The sequence below is a fragment of the Glycine max genome, chromosome 1 (genome assembly GCF_000004515.6).
Source record: "Glycine max cultivar Williams 82 chromosome 1, Glycine_max_v4.0, whole genome shotgun sequence".
Lineage (NCBI taxonomy): Eukaryota > Viridiplantae > Streptophyta > Magnoliopsida > Fabales > Fabaceae > Glycine > Glycine max.
In genome coordinates this window covers 4017170-4038283 of record NC_016088.4, presented here as the reverse complement: position 1 = coordinate 4038283, position 21114 = coordinate 4017170, and the positions used below count along the sequence as shown (strand labels likewise).

At 33.9% G+C, this 21114-nt stretch overlaps 2 protein-coding genes and 1 pseudogene across 2 annotated transcripts in view; all 3 read left to right on the top strand.

The window, feature by feature from the left end:
* The window catches only part of LOC100817626 (paired amphipathic helix protein Sin3-like 4), a 13321-nt gene extending 10982 nt beyond the window's left edge, over nt 1–2339 (top strand). Inside the window, exons 18-24 of the mRNA XM_041017874.1 lie at nt 333–433; nt 537–675; nt 759–911; nt 1014–1177; nt 1275–1380; nt 1498–1681; nt 1911–2339. Coding sequence (XP_040873808.1) covers nt 333–433; nt 537–675; nt 759–911; nt 1014–1177; nt 1275–1380; nt 1498–1656 — 822 coding nt within the window. The 3' untranslated portion in view covers nt 1657–1681; nt 1911–2339. The remainder of the gene's footprint in view (nt 1–332; nt 434–536; nt 676–758; nt 912–1013; nt 1178–1274; nt 1381–1497; nt 1682–1910) is intronic.
* A 3442-nt stretch (nt 2340–5781) lies between these two features.
* On the top strand, nt 5782–13247 carry LOC100780908 (DExH-box ATP-dependent RNA helicase DExH15 chloroplastic). Its single transcript, XM_003517700.5, has 8 exons — nt 5782–6292; nt 6384–6559; nt 6717–6830; nt 7456–7564; nt 7650–7736; nt 8925–9043; nt 10329–10509; nt 10789–13247. Exons 1-8 carry the CDS (start codon nt 5843–5845, stop codon nt 13039–13041), a joined length of 3489 nt encoding a protein of 1162 aa, XP_003517748.1. The 5' UTR covers nt 5782–5842; the 3' UTR covers nt 13042–13247.
* A 1360-nt stretch (nt 13248–14607) lies between these two features.
* Nucleotides 14608–20607, top strand: LOC100814436 (pyruvate dehydrogenase E1 component subunit alpha, mitochondrial-like; annotated as a pseudogene).
* The last annotated feature ends 507 nt before the right edge of the window (nt 20608–21114 follow it).

Sequence of the window (21114 nt, the reverse complement as noted above, 5' to 3'; positions counted from 1 at the left end):
CTTTGTCAGAATATAATGTGTAAACTACTTCTTGGTTTTTGCTTCTCTGTTTTTTTTGGTTTAATTCTTGCTAGTGCCAAGAGATTGGGTATGTTTAACCGATAGATTCATCCCAAAAAGTTTGACTCCGACCAGATGATTCTTTTAGGAGAGGGAGTTGTTTGTACTATTTGAAATTTGAGGAAGTGAGGAACCTTTTATGTAGGTTTTGAAAAGGTGGATGGGTGTCAATCTCGGGGGTGTGTGAATATATGTATGGTTGTAGACAAAATATATATTTTTAAGTTTATTATATATTCATTTTGAAATATTTCCTTCTATTAATCTGACAGACATTGTATGAGAGGATACAATCAGCAAAGATAAACTCATCATCTGCTGATAGGAAATGGAAGGCTTCAAGTGATACAAGCTCCACTGATCAATATGACAGGTGATATTCCTAGGAAATGTCAAATGTATTATATTACAAAAAACCAATTTGAATATATGTGTGAAGATTTATACAAGACTGAGGGGTCTCCTTTATGCTACAGGTTCATGAATGCCCTTTACAGTTTGCTGGATGGTTCTTCTGATAATACAAAATTTGAGGATGATTGTCGAGCTATAATTGGAATTCAATCATATGTCTTATTCACATTAGACAAGCTGATATATAAACTTGTTAAACAGGTCACATACATAAATTCCTCTTTCTGTCTTTTGCATACCATGCTATCTTTCCTACCATTAAAATATCTCTTATTTTATTTTAGCTTCAAGCTGTTGCCGCTGATGAGATGGATAATAAGCTTTTACAACTATATGCATATGAGAAATCGAGAAAACCCGGAAAATTTGTTGACATCGTTTATCATGAAAATGCCCGTGTTCTTCTCCATGACGAGAACATATATCGTATTGAATATGTAAGCTTTTATTTTACTTTCTTGTCAACTTAGGTCTGCTCCTGAATTAAGTTTTAAATAGTTATAAGTTCTTTAAATGTAACCTAGTTTGTTCCATTGCAGTCACCTGGACCAATGAAACTGTCTATTCAACTGATGGACTCTGGACATGATAAACCTGAGGTGACTGCTGTGTCAATGGACCCTAATTTTTCAACCTATCTACACTATGACTTCCTGTCTGTCGTCTCTGACAAAAAACAGAAGTCAGGAATTTTCTTGAAGAGGTATTTGATTAGTCAGTAGAATTATAAATTATTAGTGTCATTGCATACTAATGTTTATTTTTGTAAATTTATTTATTTATTTAATTTATATTTTCAGGAATAAACGTAGATATGCCAGTAATGATGAATTTTCAAGCCAGGCTATGGAAGGACTACAAATTATTAATGGTCTGGAGTGTAAGATAGCTTGCAGTTCATCTAAGGTATTGATAAATAAGATTTTATACTTCTCTCTTATTTTGTCAAAATGTGTCATTGTTCCCGCAAGCCTGTTAGATTGTGTTGCAGTCTTACATTTTCTTCTCGGTACCTGTTCTTAGGTCTCATATGTTTTAGATACCGAAGACTTTTTGTTTCGGATAAGAAGGAAAAGAAGAGCCTTGCGTCTGAAGAGTTCAGGTGCTCACGAACAGGCACAGTCTTCAAACATTTGTTCAAGCAGAGTACAACGATTCCGCAATTTGTTTTCCATTACATGAAAGTGTCCATTTTGAGCTGGGCATGGTATGCAAAATTCTTTATATTGATAAATATGTTATTTGGGCTTGACGTCATACAGATGCACAGAACACATACTCCCATCGGAGGTCAATGAAATTAATTTCCTCTTTACTGCTATATCAATATTAGATAACAATACAGCTAAAATTTGTCCTTTGTTTTTTTTTTTGTTAGTATGAATTTCTATTGAACAAAATCTGATTAATAATTATTGTTTGGTTGTCCTTTTCAGTAACATTTGTCAAATGTAAACATTGGCAGAGGCGCCTGACGAAAACGCCATCCTATCCAAGAAGTTGTTGATCAAGGGATGTTTTTCTGAAATTATTTTTGCACATTTTCTTTGAGCAACCTAATAAATCTTACAGAATGGGTAGCTGGTGCGGCATGGAGAGGAGGAGATTGTTGTATACTGTAATTTGATGGCTAACGATGGCTCACAATAATGTAAATAAATAGAGGTAATTTGTGATTTAACTAGAGGACTCTTTATTTCATTCATCCATATTTTTGTTATTTAGTTTTTCTTTTCCTCTTTTAACTTTAGCTGCTACAAATATTGAGGTTTATTGATCATGGGACATTCGGTGGCTGCAATTGGCCCTGCCGTTTCAAATACAAAGTGTGTAGACTGAGAGTCTGCCCACATCCTTCGTTCTTCTCTTTTTTGTTTCCTTTCTCTTGGTCTAGCATGGAATGCTGTGCGCTCTGGTTTAACATTGGGTACAGTCTAAGACTGAGGGTATTTTTGCTTGTCTTGAAAGCTACTTACTGCATGGAGGTGGATGGACTGAATTGAGCAACACTAAAATATATATATATATATATATATATATATATATTTGGACATGTTAATGTTGGTAGCCGATATGGCAAAAAAACTAACTAATTTGAAGTTGGAAGTTTACCAATCATAAGCTATAGTTGAAAAGTTGGAAGTTTATTAGTTAGCTAATTTAACACTTTGGATGAGTGTTGCTCTCTAAAAGGAGATAAATTATAGTGGTGATCATTTTGTTAGGTGGGTGATGGTGCAAAGAGAGAATTATATTATTTTTCTTAAAACATTCTTATAATTTTTTTTTTTACTTGCATCAACTATTTTATCTCACAATTATATATTCTTATTGCTTCTTTTTTTATGCATTGTGTGATGAACATACTGTATAATATAACTTCACTGAACAAAAAGCCTTCTAAAACGCCTATTGAAATACTGCCATCTGGCAGGGTGGCAATGAGTCGTGCCCATTTTTGTAACTTTTCCCGGTTGCCAACACGCCACCTTGCGCCCAATTCACCGGTTTCAGGTAGCGGTTCTCATGGATTTGAGTTTAGCAGTGATTTAATTATATTTGGTTGGATTTTAATGTGTTTGAGTCAGATTTGATCAAATCTAATTAAGACTTGATCATAAACAGATTAGATAATGAGTTTTATTTTTTTTAACTATACATAATTCGCCTCAATCCATATTATAATATATATATATATATATATATATATATATATATAAATTAATTATTGAATATAAAATTTATTAATAATTTTTAACTCACATAGTTTATTAAAATATTAGAAAATCATCTATATTATTAGAAAATTTGTTTAGATTGCTTTTATTTAAAATAAATAATTTTCTTTTTTTAAGGAACAAATCTTATTTTTTTTTAAATATTTATTTTAAAGTTATTTTTTTAAAGTTTAAAGAAACTCATTCGGGATTGTTGGTTTACAATGCTTGAAGTGTTGAAAATTTCCAATAATTATTCGATTTTGACTACACCTTCATTATTGACATTTATAAGTCGAGTTACATCAAATGTGACATTTATAAGTCAAGTTACGTGCAAATTAGTGACTTTCATGGACATGACTCATGAGAAGTGTAATATTTAAAGCACTTAATAATATTTGTTCAAAAAAATTCACTTAATAATTGATATTTTCTCTGTTTTTTAATAATTGTTGTGTATCAAAAAAATATTTTAAAATCATTATTATTTAAAGTTTTCAACATAATATTAATTACTATTTTCAATTATATTCCTTATAATATTAATAATATGAATTATGAGCTAAAAATAGAAAAATAAATTAATAATGATAAGGTTAATTTTATAAAATTATTATTTTTATTTATTTACTGGTTTTTTTGCTGTGTAAGACAACGTAAACGATAATTATAATGAGACCGATAGAGTAATATCTAAAGTCAACATATTTCTGCATGTGAATTCTTGAAATTAAACATTTTGTTTCCTTGCCTGAATTTATAGTTTTGGTATTGCACAATTTTTATTTTTTGGTAGAACTTTGGTATTAAAGGCAATTCCTACTGTGGATCTATGAGATAGGTCACACCACTGAGTCAGTAGTTATATACCATTGGATTTAAATTAAAATAATGAACCATTCAAATTATTGATGTTTTATTTTTTAAAAGTTTTTCTTTAATATGTTTTATCGACTTTTTTAACCTTAGTAAGTAAATTAATAATTTTATACAGTATTATTAATTAATTTTATTTGATAGAATTATTTGAATATTAATAATAGAAAATAATTTTGTAATAAAAGTAGTTGTTAAAATAAAAATAACCTAATACATTAATATAAAATAAACAATACAAATTAAATACAACCATCAAATTGAAAAGTAGAAATAATATTAGTGGTTAATTTACTTTTATAGACAGTTTCTATGATTATGTCTTTCAATTTTACACAATGAACATTTTTTAGGTCTATCTGAAATTGATTCATTCATCTCATTATGTACGACTAGTGATTGACCTTCTCGTTGTGTCTATTTGATTTGTCCATCTAATTTAAAGTGGTTAAAAATTAATTTAAAAATAATTTTTATAGACAACTTTAAAGACATATAACATTTTATGACTTCAAATAATTAATTAAAAAAAATTAAACGACTTTGAAGTCGTTAATTATTTTACGACTTCAAGTAAAAATTAAAAAAATAAAAATCAAAGTTGTTTATCTTTTTAAGACTTCATTACCAGAGAGGTCAGGTTGTGAGTCACCTTACGACTTATTTATATTTAAGGATTAATTCAAAATTTACTTCATTTGATAAATTAAAAAAAAACCCTTTTGCTACTTTTGCCTATTTTTCTTTGTACTTTGTGGCACTGATCCCTCCTAAATTTGGAGTCCATTTGGGACACGGGTTCATGGTAGAATCATCCATTATATAGTTTGACTTCAAGTCATGACTGTAATTTAACATTGTCCTCAAATTCAAAGACTCTTTTTATTATAAATAAAGTTTATTTTTATGTTGAAAGTCATGGCATGTTTTGATGTTGTGAAATTTCTTCACAGAATCTATTTTTTATTTGAAAAATCACATGCTAGATTTTGATTATATATATGGTGAGGTTGATGTGTGAATTGTTACCCTACATCCATAGTACTATGCAATCATACGTTAGATTTTGATTATATATAATTTCAATGGTAAGTTTGCAGTTTGAATTGTTAACCTACATACGTCAATTTTGAAAAGAAAAAAAAAATTCATAACAAGAATGAAGAGGTAAAGAAATGTAGTAATTCTAACACAGTATGCAATCCTTAAGGCTTCAGAATCTTTTAGCTTGAAGAAGTTTTCATGCAGAACCTAAGGTACAATGCCACATGCAGAGGATAATACATTCTAGACAGCATATTAGCTCCATAAGCTTTAAGAACAAAATTATCGTATCATATATATCATCGTATTCAAGTTCCAAGCACCTCAGTTTTATTAACTTTAGCTTACAAAAGAAATCACAAGGAAACGGAACTCAGAAGTCAAAGTATAAACAAGTTAACTGCTGCACGACTTAAGTGCTATGAAACATCGATACTGACACAGATACCAGATATGACACGGACACAGACACGTGGACATCTGTCAAACACATTAAATTCAACCCGGACATGGGCATCGGTGTCGTGTCGGACACCAAACACGACAAAAGACTAGAGTGTCCATGCTTCATAACTCAAGTGTTAAAAATCAAATTTGTGAAATATCAACAGTAAAAGGACAAAAATTCATTTAGTAAAATATTAATGAACTGAACTGGGCCTCATCGGATTTTGGATATTTAGAGATAATGCAGAGGGAAAAAGCAAAAGCCGTCCTCTCCCGCCACTATGGCCAGCAACACTGAACTCCTCCTCCAACGTTACCCTTTTTCTTCTTCTTTTAGATTTCTTCCCTTAACAACAACCACCACTCTCTCATTCTCTCTCCTTCGCCCTCGATCCCTTCCTTTTCCCCTCAAATTCCATGCCTCCTTCTCCTTCAAGTCCCCGACCTCAACCCTCCGCGCCTTCTCCGACGCCGAGGAGGACGAAGAAGACGATGAAGAAGATGATGAAGAAGAAGACCAAGACCATGACCAAGACAACGTTTCTGCCGACGAATACGACGACGTTTTGGGTGAGGCTTCCGACGACGAGGCCGACGTGTTCTCTCCGCACGATGGATTCAAGTGGCAGAGAGTCGACAAGCTATGCAACGAAGTCAGGGAGTTCGGCGCCGATCTCATCGACGTCGACGAGCTCGCCTCCGTCTACGACTTCCGCATCGACAAGTTTCAGGTTCGTTCGTCGTTTGTTTTTGTTTCTCTTCGTTTTCGAGAAATTCGAAACTTGTGTGTTGAGGTTTTGATTTGTTTTTGTTGAGTTTCAGCGGCAGGCGATACTGGCTTTTCTGAGAGGCTTCTCGGTGGTGGTTTCCGCTCCGACGAGCAGCGGGAAGACGCTGATTGCGGAGGCCGCGGCGGTGGCCACGGTGGCTAGGGGACGGAGAATATTCTACACGACGCCGCTCAAGGCGCTGTCCAATCAGAAGTTTCGCGAGTTCCGGTGTGCAATTATTAGAATCTGAATTGCCTTTGTTTTAGCTTTTTGCGTTTTTTGTTGTGTGTGTGTTTGAGTTTGAGTCAGTGAGTGTGGGGAGAGTTACTGTTATAATGTTATTTGGAAGTTAATTTTGTTGCTGGTTTTTGTTGTGGATTTTCAGCGAGACTTTTGGCGGCAGTAATGTTGGCCTTCTCACGGGTGATTCTGCAGTGAACAAGGATGCTCAGGTTTTGATTATGACCACGGAGATATTGCGCAACATGTTGTATCAGAGGTACATTTCATTAAAATACGGGGAAAGTAGCGATTTGATGCCCAAGTAGTTGCTATTATGCTGTAGAAGTGTGGATTCTGGTTTTGTACTATGTAGGCCTTGTGTTTCCAATTTCATTAATAGCTCTATATTGAGGCTGGTCGCAATAATTAAGAAGTTGAGAAGGTTGAGTTGCCCATGGTGTTAGAAATAATTGCTGGATTTGGTGTCTTGAGCTAGGAGAAATTTAGTATCCAGTTCCAGTCTTAGGTGGTGTTTGTTTTAAGCCATCCTACTACATTTCCTAGTGACATCCCTAGAATACTATAGTCATGAATGATATTGCTTAGTAAATTCAGGAGTTTGTTAGATTTTAATATTCCTAGAAATACTTTTCAAAATTCAAACACACTCCTAAACTCCTAACTTGTGTTTAATAATTTGATTATGACAATGTTGTTGTCATTTTTATTTGTTCCCATCTTAAGTTGTATTATTATCAAATTTATTATTTAATCATATCTCCCCTATTTTGTTGGCGATGGCTTGTCTAAAGTAATGGCATCTTCCCTTCTGAATTATTATTTTGTCATTTGAATCAGTGGTTGCAAATATGAGTACTTATTGACTACTGCTTTTCATGCAGTGTTGGTAATGTTTCTTCTGGAAGTGGACTTGTAAATGTTGATGTGATTGTTTTGGATGAAGTTCATTACCTTAGTGACATATCTCGTGGTACAGTCTGGGAGGAGATTGTAAGCATTATTTATTGACTTTGCATGTTACATAGCTTGCTCAACTTCTCCTATTTGTTCATGCATATTAGGACGATTTCTGCAGGTTATTTATTGCCCTAAAGAAGTTCAACTTATTTGCCTGTCAGCAACTGTTGCAAATCCTGATGAGTTGGCTGGGTGGATTGGTCAGGTATTCAGATTATGCTGTTGATGTCTATTAAAGTTGTAGAATGCACTGCGCTGGCTTTCTGCTCCTGTAAAATGAACCAACACTAAACTTCATTCATTAATCTAGGCCCCCTGCCCCTGCCTCATGGAATTTATAGTATTTCTTGCGAACAAGAAAAACATATATAACAGTAAGACAAGCAATAGATCAAAAGAGAAACCAGTTACATTGCATAAAAGACAAATGAACCCCTCCCTTAAAAACCATATCAGCTGAAATGCAGCAAAAAATATCCATGTCCCACAATAAAGGCAATGGGAATGTTAATTTGCTAATTTACTGAATCATCTAGATTCTGGATGTCTATTATATTTAATAAAATGCCAAGCTTCAAGTAGGGATTGAAAACTTGCTTAAATTTGTTAAGTATCAAGCACTTAATATCAATTGGCGTATAAAGATTATGTCACAATGGAAAGATTTTTCTCCTGTTCTAAGGCATGAATGATTTTCACAATTTAGTTGGAAACATCTAAATTTTTTGAATTGAAGATAATTCATTTTAAAATTTTCCTAACTTCATATTGTTTCTAAGGAATTTTATACAGTTGATTATCTTGATGGACTTATGGACACTGATGGTGGGATACGAAACATTGTTTCAATGTTTGAAATTGCTAATATTCTATCCATTTAAGTACAGCAACCTGAATTCTCAATTAATGTGATGCTTGGTATTCAACTTTTATTTATCAGAATTTTTTTCATGCTAAGTTTGGGGAGAAAGAACTAGACAAATAAGTTACATCATTTTATGTAAAGCTAGAACAGTGTGCCCATGCAAAAAAGAGAAAGAGAGAGAATAAAAGGGAGAGAGTGGAGTGGGGTGGGGTGGGGGGTGGGGGAATCAATGGGCCCTTACTGCACAGAATGCTGACATATGTAAGTGTAAAATGGTGGCTGGACAGATTTTATATTACTATCAATTACCTTCCTTGATAAGGACTTCTGTTATTCTGGTTTCATTTTATGTAATTTAAGTGTACCACAAGTACTGGGTTCAGTATTATTGCATCTTCACTGACTGATGGAAATGTATCTAGTAAAAGAATTCAAATAGAAAATTAAATATAGCTTTCTATCATTTTATTTGGTCATTTACCTCGGCTAATTCTCTTTGTAATCTCTGCAAAATGTTCTTTCTTTCAGATTCATGGTGAAACAGAATTGGTAACATCATCAAAACGCCCAGTTCCATTGACTTGGCATTTCTCTCTGAAGAATTCCTTATTACCACTTCTTAACGAGAAAGGAACACACATGAACAGGTGCTATCTGAGATCCGTATTGCATTTGTTCAGTTTAGTTGTTAGTCTTTACTTTTGAAATGTATTCTATGTCAGTAAAAGCCTCATTTATTGGTAAAGAACTGTCCTGTTTGTTTTAACATCATACCATCCATGATAATTGGAATTGCTAATGGCCTAATTGTCTAACTTGTTTGAAGGTGGTGTCTAGAATATTGTCTTTTAGGTGTGGATGTGGTAGTGTTCATATTGGACCAACTATTGGTTGGTATTAAGAAAACAATCTTTGCGGCAAAAAGAATCACATCATTATTGATGAGCATTAAGTTTAATAGCAATAGCAATATAGCATCCTTACCTGGTGGAATTTTTTATTTTTAACTTTTGCAATTTGATATATTTAATTTTAGCCGCTTAATACTCCCATAACATATGGGAACTGGGAAGAGCAGAGGATATCTGGTTATTTGATTACACTAAATATTCAACACTGAAATTTAGATAATTGAACTGTGAGTGATGATCCTATGATATGTGAAAGTTTGTTGTTCAAAATGGATGCTTATTCTTTGTAACCCAAACATTTCCTGGTTCACTATGATACTGATAGTCAATAGATGGGGCTGATGGTTACCATTGTTAGTGCTTGCAGCAATGAAGAATAGTGAGAGATTGGAATAGCATGGATTAGGCTGCACTGAAGTGCAGTGTTGCCTAGTGTGCTTCAATAATAATTGCTGACCAAGTTAATTGATTAGACTTTGGTCTATTAATAAGACAAGGGATGATATCCTTGAGATGAGATTATTTTCATAAATGGTTACCAATGTCCACTTTAGGTTAGTACTAGTGTTGTAACTAGTGATTGATCAAGCAATGTTGTGGGACTGTGGTAGTGATTGATGTAGCATCAATGTTGTTCTTAGAGAATTGTGTCAGACAACAATGTTTCTGGTGGTGGTGGCGCTACAGCAATAGCTTTGGTGGCATAATTGGTGGTGAAGACAATATTGATCGAGATAGTTATTTATATATTTTCTTTGATCAATATGAGAATACTAATATAAAGATAACTGCAGGATTTTCTATAGAATTGATGATTAGGTGTGGCATGGTGAATATACTAGTATTAAGTCTTCTTTCCATATGACGATATCATTATTCTGATATAATATACATAGCAATAAACTACTATAGATTATTTATTATATAAGAAATTTAAAGCACTAATTACTGAAGATTATCATTATTTTATTAGTGAATCAAATTTAAATGGAAACTTAGTTTCTTCTTTTATTTAAAGCAGGAAACTGTCACTCAATTATTTACAACTTCAAGCTGCAGTGGCTAAACCTTACAAGGATGATTGGTCTAGAAAAAGGAATCCCCGGAAACGAGGAACTCTCTCAGGCTATGATAGTGATGATAACATGTTTGAACAACGTTCCCTTTCAAAGAATAACATAAATGCAATTCGTCGTTCACAAGTAGGGTCTCATAATCAATTCTACTTATACTTTGTACTCTAATCATACTGTCCATCTGTTCCTATCTTTCACAACATAAAATCTTGATGATGGAGTGAGGATAATTTGGCTTCTATTCAATAATCACTTATGAATATTGAATATGCAGTCTGGGTTGTGATACGCATTTGGGCTAAAACCAAACTCATGTTTTGTTGAAAAAAAGAAGACTTGTAGATCTTCTATTTATAATAATGGACATACATTCTTATATGGAGTATAATCTTAATCTTTTTTCAGGTTCCTCAAGTAATTGATACATTATGGCAACTTCAGTCCAGGGATATGCTGCCAGCTATTTGGTTTATTTTTAGCAGGAAGGGTTGTGATGCGGCTGTGCAATATCTTGAAAATTGCAAACTTTTAGATGAGTGTGAATCAAGTGAGGTTGAACTAGCCTTGAAAAGGTTCCGCAAGCAGTACCCTGATGCTGTCAGAGAATCAGCTGTGAGAGGACTTTTGGAAGGTGTTGCTGCTCATCATGCTGGATGTCTACCTTTGTGGAAGGCATTCATAGAAGAGTTGTTTCAAAGAGGACTTGTCAAGGTTGTTTTTGCTACAGAAACCCTGGCTGCTGGAATCAATATGCCTGCTAGAACAGCTGTTATTTCATCCCTCAGCAAAAGAGGTGATAGTGGACGTATCCCATTAAGCTCAAATGAACTGCTTCAGATGGCTGGGCGTGCTGGACGCAGAGGCATTGATGAAAATGGTCATGTAGTTCTCATCCAAACTCCTAATGAAGGTGCTGAAGAGGGCTGCAAAGTACTGTTCGCTGGACTAGAGCCTCTAGTGTCACAGTTTACTGCTTCATATGGAATGGTTTTGAATCTTCTTGCTGGTGTGAAAGCCATTCATAGGTCAAATGAATCAGATAACATGAAACCTTCCACAGGTAAAACTTTGGAAGAAGCTAGGAAATTAGTTGAGCAGAGTTTTGGAAATTATGTTAGTAGCAACGTAATGCTGGCTGCTAAAGAAGAAATTAATAAAATTGAAAAAGAAATTGAGTTTCTGATGTCAGAAATTACTGATGAAGCCATAGATAGGAAAAGCAGGAAGGCTTTATCACCACGACAATACAAGGAAATTGCAGAATTACTGGAAGATTTAAGGGCAGAAAAGCGTGTTCGGTCTGAATTGCGGAAACAGAAGGAAGCAAAGAGAATATCTGCCCTGAAACCTTTGTTGGAGGAGCCCGAAAGTGGACATTTACCATTTTTGTGCTTGCAGTATAGAGATTCTGAAGGAGTTGAACATTCAATTCCTGCTGTGTTTTTGGGGAAGGTTGACTCCCTTAATGCTTCAAAACTCAAAGATATGATTTCTTCTGTTGATTCTTTTGCATTGAATTTAGCAGACGCAGAGCCAAGTGTCGCTGATTCTGAATTGAAGGATGATCTTAAACCATCATATCATGTGGCTCTTGGTTCAGATAACACATGGTATCTATTTACAGAAAAGTGGATTAAAACGGTATATGGGACAGGCTTTCCTAATGTTCCATTGGCTGAAGGGGATGCTCGACCTCGAGAAATTATGAGTATTCTCCTTGATAAGGAGGACATGAAGTGGGATAAGCTTTCTCACTCCGAGCATGGTGGTTTATGGTTCATGGAAGGATCTCTAGATACATGGTCTTGGAGCTTGAATGTTCCTGTTTTGAGTAGCTTGTCAGAAAATGATGAGCTACTACTACAGTCTCAAGACTACAAAGATGCCATTGAACGTTACAAGGAACAAAGAAATAAAGTTTCACGGTTGAAGAAAAAGATAGTTCGTAGTGAAGGCTATAAAGAATATTTTAAAATCATAGATGCAGTCAAGTTTACTGAGGAGAAAATCAAGCGCCTGAAGAATAGATCTAAACGTTTGATTAATAGGATAGAACAAATTGAGCCCTCGGGTTGGAAGGAGTTTATGCAGGTTAGCAATGTCATTCACGAAATCAGAGCTTTAGATATTAATACACATATCATATTTCCACTTGGTGAAACCGCTGCTGCAATTCGAGGAGAAAATGAGCTATGGCTTGCGATGGTTCTTCGCAATAAAATTTTACTAGAACTAAAACCTGCACAGCTTGCTGCAGTGTGCGCAAGTTTGGTGTCCGCAGGTATCAAAGTCCGACCTGGGAAAAATAACAGTTACATTTATGAGCCTTCTGCAACTGTAACCAAATTCATAACGTTATTGGATGAGCAAAGAAGTGCCTTATTGGCAATGCAGGATAAACATGAGGTGACAATCTCCTGCTGTTTGGATAGCCAGTTTTGTGGTATGGTTGAGGCCTGGGCTTCTGGGTTGACATGGAGAGAATTAATGATGGATTGTGCAATGGATGATGGTGATTTAGCTCGTCTCCTTCGACGGACCATTGATCTGTTAGTTCAGATTCCAAAATTGCCAGATATTGATCCATTGTTGAAGCACAATGCCAAGGCTGCTTCTAGTGTCATGGATCGGCCACCAATAAGTGAACTTGTGGGGTAATCTCTCTGCCTCTGTTGAAAGATCGTCTGTAGATTTTGTATGATTAATTTTCAACAATGTTTTTATGATATTATTATCATCATTATATTATTATTGACAAAAATTTAGGAGAAAGAAAATTACTCCAATTCAATGTAAATTAAACCCAAGCTGGTCAGTTGTCACTTGGGCTAATTCATATTGGCATGATAAAATCATTGATGTTAGAATATATTTGTCAATTTGCGATTTTCGTTAAATTAAATTTTGTATCCGTCAGATATATATTTTTGTTTGTATGATATTAATTATTTAAAATTTATCAATTTAAATATTAAGTTATGATTTACTTGTATGGCATGTGTATTCTTCTGTTTGTATAATGTAAATTATTCAATAAAGTAATTTACATTTATCGACCGTCGCAAAAGAAATCATACTTGAGTATTTTAAATGTTAATAATATTTATCATAAAAAAAAAATCAATTTTAGTCATTCCTAGAAACTTGCCTTTGTCTAAAAAAAAAAAAAAACTATGATACCCATGGGTCATGATTTTTAGGAATTACAATTTTCAGACATTTTTTCTTCTTCTACCAAACACATCCAAAGTATATTTGGTAAACTACTTTAGTACTCCCTTATAAGCTAATTTGGTCATTATTTAAATAAACAGCATCAGTACAATATTATTATTGCATTAAACTCTTATTTCAATGTTTTAATATTGATTGACCAAAAAAATGTTTTAATATTGTATTTAATTTAGAACTTCAGGTTCATTTTCTTATTCAATGCTGATTTGTTAACTCATATTCATATAGGTAGTAGTATTTTTATTTTATTTCACTTTTTTTAAACACTTCCTTAAAAAAAAAAAAACTGGACTAAATACATTTTTTTTTTTTTGAAAAGTTCAACAAAACAAAAATATCAATGTTTGGTTTAAGTCGAGAGACTCTCAAACGACCGTTGAATAAAAAAAATTCAATTCCTACTCACAAAACATCCATAAAAACATTTGTTAGTTCAATCAAACATTAAATTAAATACATCCAATAATTCTCTTTCGTTCACATAACATAACTAGATAAAACATGAAAGAGACACTTTAATATTTTTTGTTATCAAATAGCTAAATAAATCATTTAAAAATATATATATAGGCTTCAATATTTTTATAAGTTTTTTTAATTCTTGTAAATTTATATTTTTTCAATTTTATTTTTTAAAATTTTAATTTTTTATTTATAATCCTCATAAATTTATACTTATAGAAATCAAAATTAGAAATTATGTAAATTTACAATCACTAAAAATGAGAAAAATATATTAAAAGGACTAAATTAAAAAAAAACACAAAGAATTAAAATGAATAATTCAAATTAAAAAAATCCGAACTTATATCAATTAAAAACATATTTAAAAACATGTTTAAGAATAAAATATAATATATATATATATATATATATATATATATATATATATATATATATATATATATATATATATATATATATATAGCTTATTGACAGCAGTGAATCAAAAGGTGACACGCAACGCGACCGTGATTCGTGAAATACTGAAAGAAATACCGAAAGTACTCTCCCTGTCTCTGTCTCTGTCTCTCTCTCTCATCAATCAAGTGAATTAACTCACTCCTCCCCACACTTGGTTTCTCATCTTCTCTATTTTTCTGCTTTACATAACCCTTCTCTTCTCTGTTCATTGCTCCATTGCTTCCCTCACCAGTAACCACAACCCCATTCCCATTTAACCTTAAAAAAAATAATCTATAATGCATAGTTTTTTTCTTCTTTTCGTCACAACAGATCACCATGCTTCTGTCACGCATATCCCACCGCTGCATCGGATCCACTCTCACAAAACCCTTCTCCGCCGTCATCTCCACCACCGACACCCCCCTCACCATCGAGACCTCCATCCACTCCACCGCGCACAACTGCGAACCCCCCTCGCGCGCCGTGGCAACCTCCTCCTCGGAGCTCCTCACCTTCTTCCTCGATATGGCCCTGATGCGGCGCATGGAGATCGCCGCGGACTCCCTCTACAAGGCCAAGCTCATCCGCGGCTTCTGCCACCTCTACGACGGCCAGGAGGCTGTCGCCGTCGGCATGGAGGCCGCCATCACAAAAATGGACTCCATCATCACCGCCTACCGCGACCACTGCACCTTCCTCGGCCGCGGTGGCACGCTCCTCGAGGTCTTCGCCGAGCTCATGGGCCGCAGTGATGGGTGCTCGAAGGGGAAGGGTGGTTCCATGCATTTTTACAAGAAGGAGAGTGGGTTCTACGGTGTGCATGGGATTGTTGGGGTGTGGGTTGGCGTTTGCGCAGAAGTATTCTAAGGATGAGAGTGTCACTTTTGCTATGTATGGAGATGGTGCTGCCAATCAGGGACAGCTCTTTGAGGCGCTTAGCATTGCTGCGCTTTGGGATCTTCCTGCTATTTTGGTCTGCGAGAATAATCACTGTGAGTGAGTCAAGGGTTGTGTCGTTTACTTGTTTTTGAGTTGTGTTTTTTAATTATTTTTTTTTAAGTTTGAGGTTTGGATTGGTGAATGCAGATGGGATGGGGACTGCGGAGTGGAGGGCTGCCAAGAGTCCTGCTTATTACAAGCGTGGGGATTATGTGCCTGGCTTGAAGGTGAGTTTGGTTAATGTGTTCTTTGATGCACTTGTTGTAATGGTTTATCTGTTAATGGGTGGTTTTAATGTGTTTCTGGTGGGGTGAATGTTTTTTAATGGGACCTGTATTAACAGAGAGCTGTGTGCAGCAAAGAAATCTCCAAATTCTCATTATTGGTAATGAAGAGATACAAGGTTATATACATGGTTACGAGGCTCAAACCAGGATTATCACTGGTTTGTATGAGAAAAGGATTGGAATCATCCATGGCACCCATGGAACCGAAAAAGGAGAAGAAAAGCTAGAAGGAAATCAGAGAAAGCAGAAGAAATGTATCTCTGCTGATACCATATTAACAGAGAGCTGTGTGCAGCAAAGAAATCTCCAAATTCTCATTATTGGTAATGAAGAGATACAAGGTTATATACATGGTGTTTTTATCCAGCTTAACAGAATTAGTAACTAACTTTATTCTAACTAATTGCCAACTAATCTAACTAACCTCTAACTGAAATAACTAACTTCCATCCCTTTATACAGCTTTAATAACCTGCGTGAAGTATGTCTAGTATTAGAGAGTCTATGGCTGGCTAGTGTTGTTCTTGCTAGTTGAGGATAGAAGTGCCTGTGTACTTTGACAGTAAGGAGTGTTAGTCTGTTACCAACGGCCAACGTACTTTTCTTATACACTCTTTTATTGGTTAAAATTTATTCAAAAGTATAAAATCATAGCGTAATTTTTAAATTTTCAACAAATTTCAGTCAGTAGCTGAAGGAGTGTTATAGAATGAGTGTAGTGCCTTGTTAGCATTTCTCTTGATGGTAATGGACCGTGCAATATTTCAGTTGGGAGGGATGGTTGTGTATTAGTTTGTCTGCACTCTGGTTGATTGCTGAGGGGATTTAGTTAATTAAGGGGCCAATATGGCGAAATGCCTTTTGAAGGTCTTATGAATGAAGGGTCTGAATGAGGTTTTGATTTCTGAGGGATGTATGCCTTTCCTGTTCTTGCATTATACGTTGATGCTTCTGTGGACTCTCCTTTTTTAGCCTCCTCATTGGGCTTTATTCCTGTTTTGCATGTTTTGATGTCTAAATATGTAGGATTATGTGGGCTATATGTTGTCTTTATTGGTTGGACTTTGCTACCGTTGCTTAGGTGTGTATTTTTACAAGTGTTGTTATGCAGTTGAATAATACTTGTCTGCATATCTATACATAGGTTAATTAATTACATAGTAAGTAGTCTTTTTGAACAATATTTTTTAATTTTTAGACGAATATTACTTTGTACAGGTTGATGGCATGGATGTTCTTGCTGTTAAACAAGCTTGCAAATTTGCAAAGGAACATGCTTTGAAGAATGGACTCCTTGTGAGTTAACTTTTTTGCTGTTATGCATACTTGAATTTCTCTTCTAAAAATTAATCATTGGCAATTAGATGTTATGAATCACCCATTCATCTGCTAAAGCTTGACATAATTCTTTAGATTAGGAGAGATCAAGTGCAGCAGTTTTGTTGATTATCAAATCAGTTTTAGCCTTAGGAACAGGGTGCTATACTTTGTCATTAATGTTGCTAATAATTGACAGAATGTTAAATCAACCATGAAAATGGTATACTAAGTTGAAAGTATAGATCTATGAATTAATTCATACTCAGTGCCTATAGGATGAGATTGTTTGGATTTTCTTGCACATAACACAAGTCTTGATCATAAAATTAGATTGTTTTGGCTTTCTTGCCTAGTGTTACTCTCCGATTGACTTGGAGTTGGAGATGAGATCAGTGCAGTTCATCCAATCTGGTCTTGTCAGAGATTGTTATAGCTATAGTTTAGTAGTGTTTACATGAAAATTTCACCTTTTTTGGTTGAAATTTGATTCCAAATCTCTATTCAGGAGAAGAAATCATTTCCACCTTGGATTCTTCAGTAAATGGGTAACCTCAGATCACAAATGTAAAAATTGAAGACCAAAATCTGATCAAGAGAGAAAAATATAACTATTTGAGTATTTGGATATTTTTAAATTTAACAAGGAAAAGAAGAGATCAAGAGTGATGGAAAAGAGAAAGTAAAGAATAAAGTAATAGACAAACTTTCAACAACCAACTTCCAACCCTTATTACATTGTACACATACAAATGATATTTATAGGCAAAGGTCGTAACCAATAATAATTTTACCAACCATCCCTAATAACTTCCACTAACCACTCTTGATAACTTGTAGTGGCCACTGTTGTCTATTGATAATTTCATGGTCTTGATTCTTCTTTTATCATCAAATCTTGCTTTTCAATTGTATTCTTCCTGAAGATAAAATGTATGGCAATACTCGGTTGAAATAATTCTGATATTAACTAGTAGATAGTTATGATCACTTGCCCAATTTGTAGGACCTGACATTGAAGGTGTTTGGTTGATTTTATGCCTAGTTTGTATCTATATTATTTATATATTTTATAATTTATTTTTCAAATTTATGGAATTGACATTTGGTAATTTGATTCAAAATTATGTTTTTTCAATCCCAATAGTTCTTAAGAAATAGTATGATTATAAAAAGTTTGTATACTTTGACAAATGATCATCTCAGTAAGAAGCCATTGAGGATTGGTAAATTCTGTATGTTACTTAACTAATTAATTGCTGTTTGACCCTTCTTGGGAAGGAAATATTTTACTGGAAAGTAATTGAATTTGTGGGTCATTTATCTGAGGAATGTATTGGTTCTCTTTTGGGATTTTTTTTATAATTATTTATTGCTTTTGTTTGCAATAAGTTGAGCATATGATTTATTATTTGATAGTTTACATTCTTAAAATTATGGTTTACTTTTGGCAAACAACATTGTTTGTCCTTCCGTCAGATGCAGTAGGTAAAAAGAGTTTATCTTCCATTGTGAATCTGGATGTATGATTTAGTCCAATAGCAGTGGCTCCCCTCTTTTTAATCATCATATAGTACAGCGGCATAAATTGCTTGGCAGAAAGGATTGATCTAGTTTACAAGTAGTTTATATTTTAACATAGCTGTCATTTGTGTAGTTTTGATTAAATTATCAAAGTTTATTCTGTTAGATTTGATTGATTTCTCTATCTTATTGATTATTCTGTCCAGATTCTTGAAATGGACACTTACAGATACCATGGACACTCTATGTCTGATCATGGCAGCACATACCGTACACGTGATGAAATTTCTGGTGTGAGACAGGTTTGTCACACTAGTCCCAGCATACAATTTCTTATTTGTTTACTATTTTGAGAAATTTGTTTTAATAATTTTTCTTGGCTGATATAATTGTAGGAGCGTGATCCAATTGAGAGAGTAAGAAAGCTGTTATTGTCTCATGATATTGCTGCTGAAAAGGAGCTAAAGGTGATTAAATGAAATTGGAGTTCGTTAGATTCCTTGAATTGTGAAACAATATATTTTCAATTGGTTATGCATAATATAATATTTTTTTCATCTTGATATCTATGGCCAAATTTGCTGTTTTTTTCCTCGAAGACAGTCCATGATAGAAATTTCTTTCTTTAGTATTATGATAAGGGCATCTGATTTATCTTGAAAATTCTTACGAATCAGCTTATACAGGCTTTTTGCTTCCAAAGATGTTGACTATAGTTAAGTGATTGTCATGGAACTGTAGTCCAAATAGGGTATCTTATTGATCAGCAGTTCTTTGTTATGGTAACTAAATGCTGCATTGAATTTTATTGTGTAAGATGAAATGGCCTATTTTGTGGGATCACAAATAATATCTCCGGGTTTTCTTCACATTTTTGTTATATTTTGCCATTTTTTCTGCTTATGGGATTTTAGGAATATCTATTTGAAGTTTGAGCAGTTTCTGGTTTATTATTATTATGCTAGTGTCTTCATGTTTGTGTGTATTATGCTACAGTTGAATTCGATGCTATGCTAGCCAAAATTGTTGATTTCATTCCCTTCTTTTAGGACATCGAGAAAGAAGTCAGAAAAGAAGTTGACGAAGCCATTGCTAAAGCAAAGGTAAAAAAAAAACATACCTTTTCTGTTTTTACTCTTACCTTAAACTTTTGTCTGTATACATTACATTTGCATATCCTGTAGTGACTGAATATAGTTTACAATCTGAGTTTTGTGTTCATTTCTATTTTCTAGGAGAATCCAATGCCAGACCCATCTGATCTATTTACCAATGTCTACATTAAAGGTTACGGAGTTGAGATATTGATTTCATCCAACAAACTATACGTGCTTCAGAATTTATAGGAGAATGGATCTATAGTTGAATAGTTTGATTTAGTGTTTATACACAGTTCAAATATCAATTTTGGGGAAACGACAGGATCATTGGTTTTTAAGATTACATGAACAAGTTACAAGATGCAACTACACTGACATAGTTACATTCAATCAACTAATAATTGATAGCAGTGCATAGTTATATACTATGGCATCTACCCCTCCCCACAATGGTGGGTAGCCTGTGGTGTCTATTAATTAGCATAGCATTACTTAATAGTTGGTATGCTTAGCACTTATGAGTGGTGTTTTTCTGTATTGCAGACATTTGGTGCTGACAGGAAAGAAGTGAGAGCTACTTTGCCATAATTCAGAACTTTGTCCTTTGAATATCTTACCACCGTGTGGTAGCAAACTCTTCCAAATAATGAAGAATAAAAGGTTCTACCGTGGGTCATCTCTCTCCTTTTCAATGAGTTTTTGCCCTCATGTATAGTGAATTTATGCTTGGGTAGCAATGGGGCGGAGTTTATTATTTTTTTGCCATGTAATTTTTGAGGAGCTAACAGCCAAAGCATCACTGTGATTGATGCAACTGGGGTGTTCTGCAAATTTGAGGAATACATTGTGCACTACTGAGGATATGTAGTTCAGAATAATTTAGACACATGTCTCAATCATATTCAAACAGTTCAAAATCAATTCTCTATGACTCTAACCCCCAAACAGGCAATTTATTTTCGGCTCTGTTAAACACAAACACAATGCAAAATGGAGCATTTTACAGTAATTTGTGGCGCATACTGATGATTTTTTACAATATTTTCTTATAATTTAAATTTTTCTCTTTATATATATTATTTTATTTATAATTCATTTTATCTTATACTTCTTTCTCTTTTCATATATTTCTTAGTCAGAAAATAATATTGTAAAAATGTCAGATAGTCAATACCACTTAGAATAGAATTAGTCATCAAATGACTTTTTTTTTAATACATGAGAATCAAACAATGTATTAGAAAATTTATAATAATTATGAATCATGTTGAATCAATTGAGTTAAATTTTTTATAGTCATCAATTGACTAATAATACAAAAAATATTGTCCAATGAACTAATCATGTATGCTTGGAAGATAACTAAAGTCAATTCTTGTCAATGGAAAGGTTCAAAATTTATCTATGTTAAAATAAATTTTACT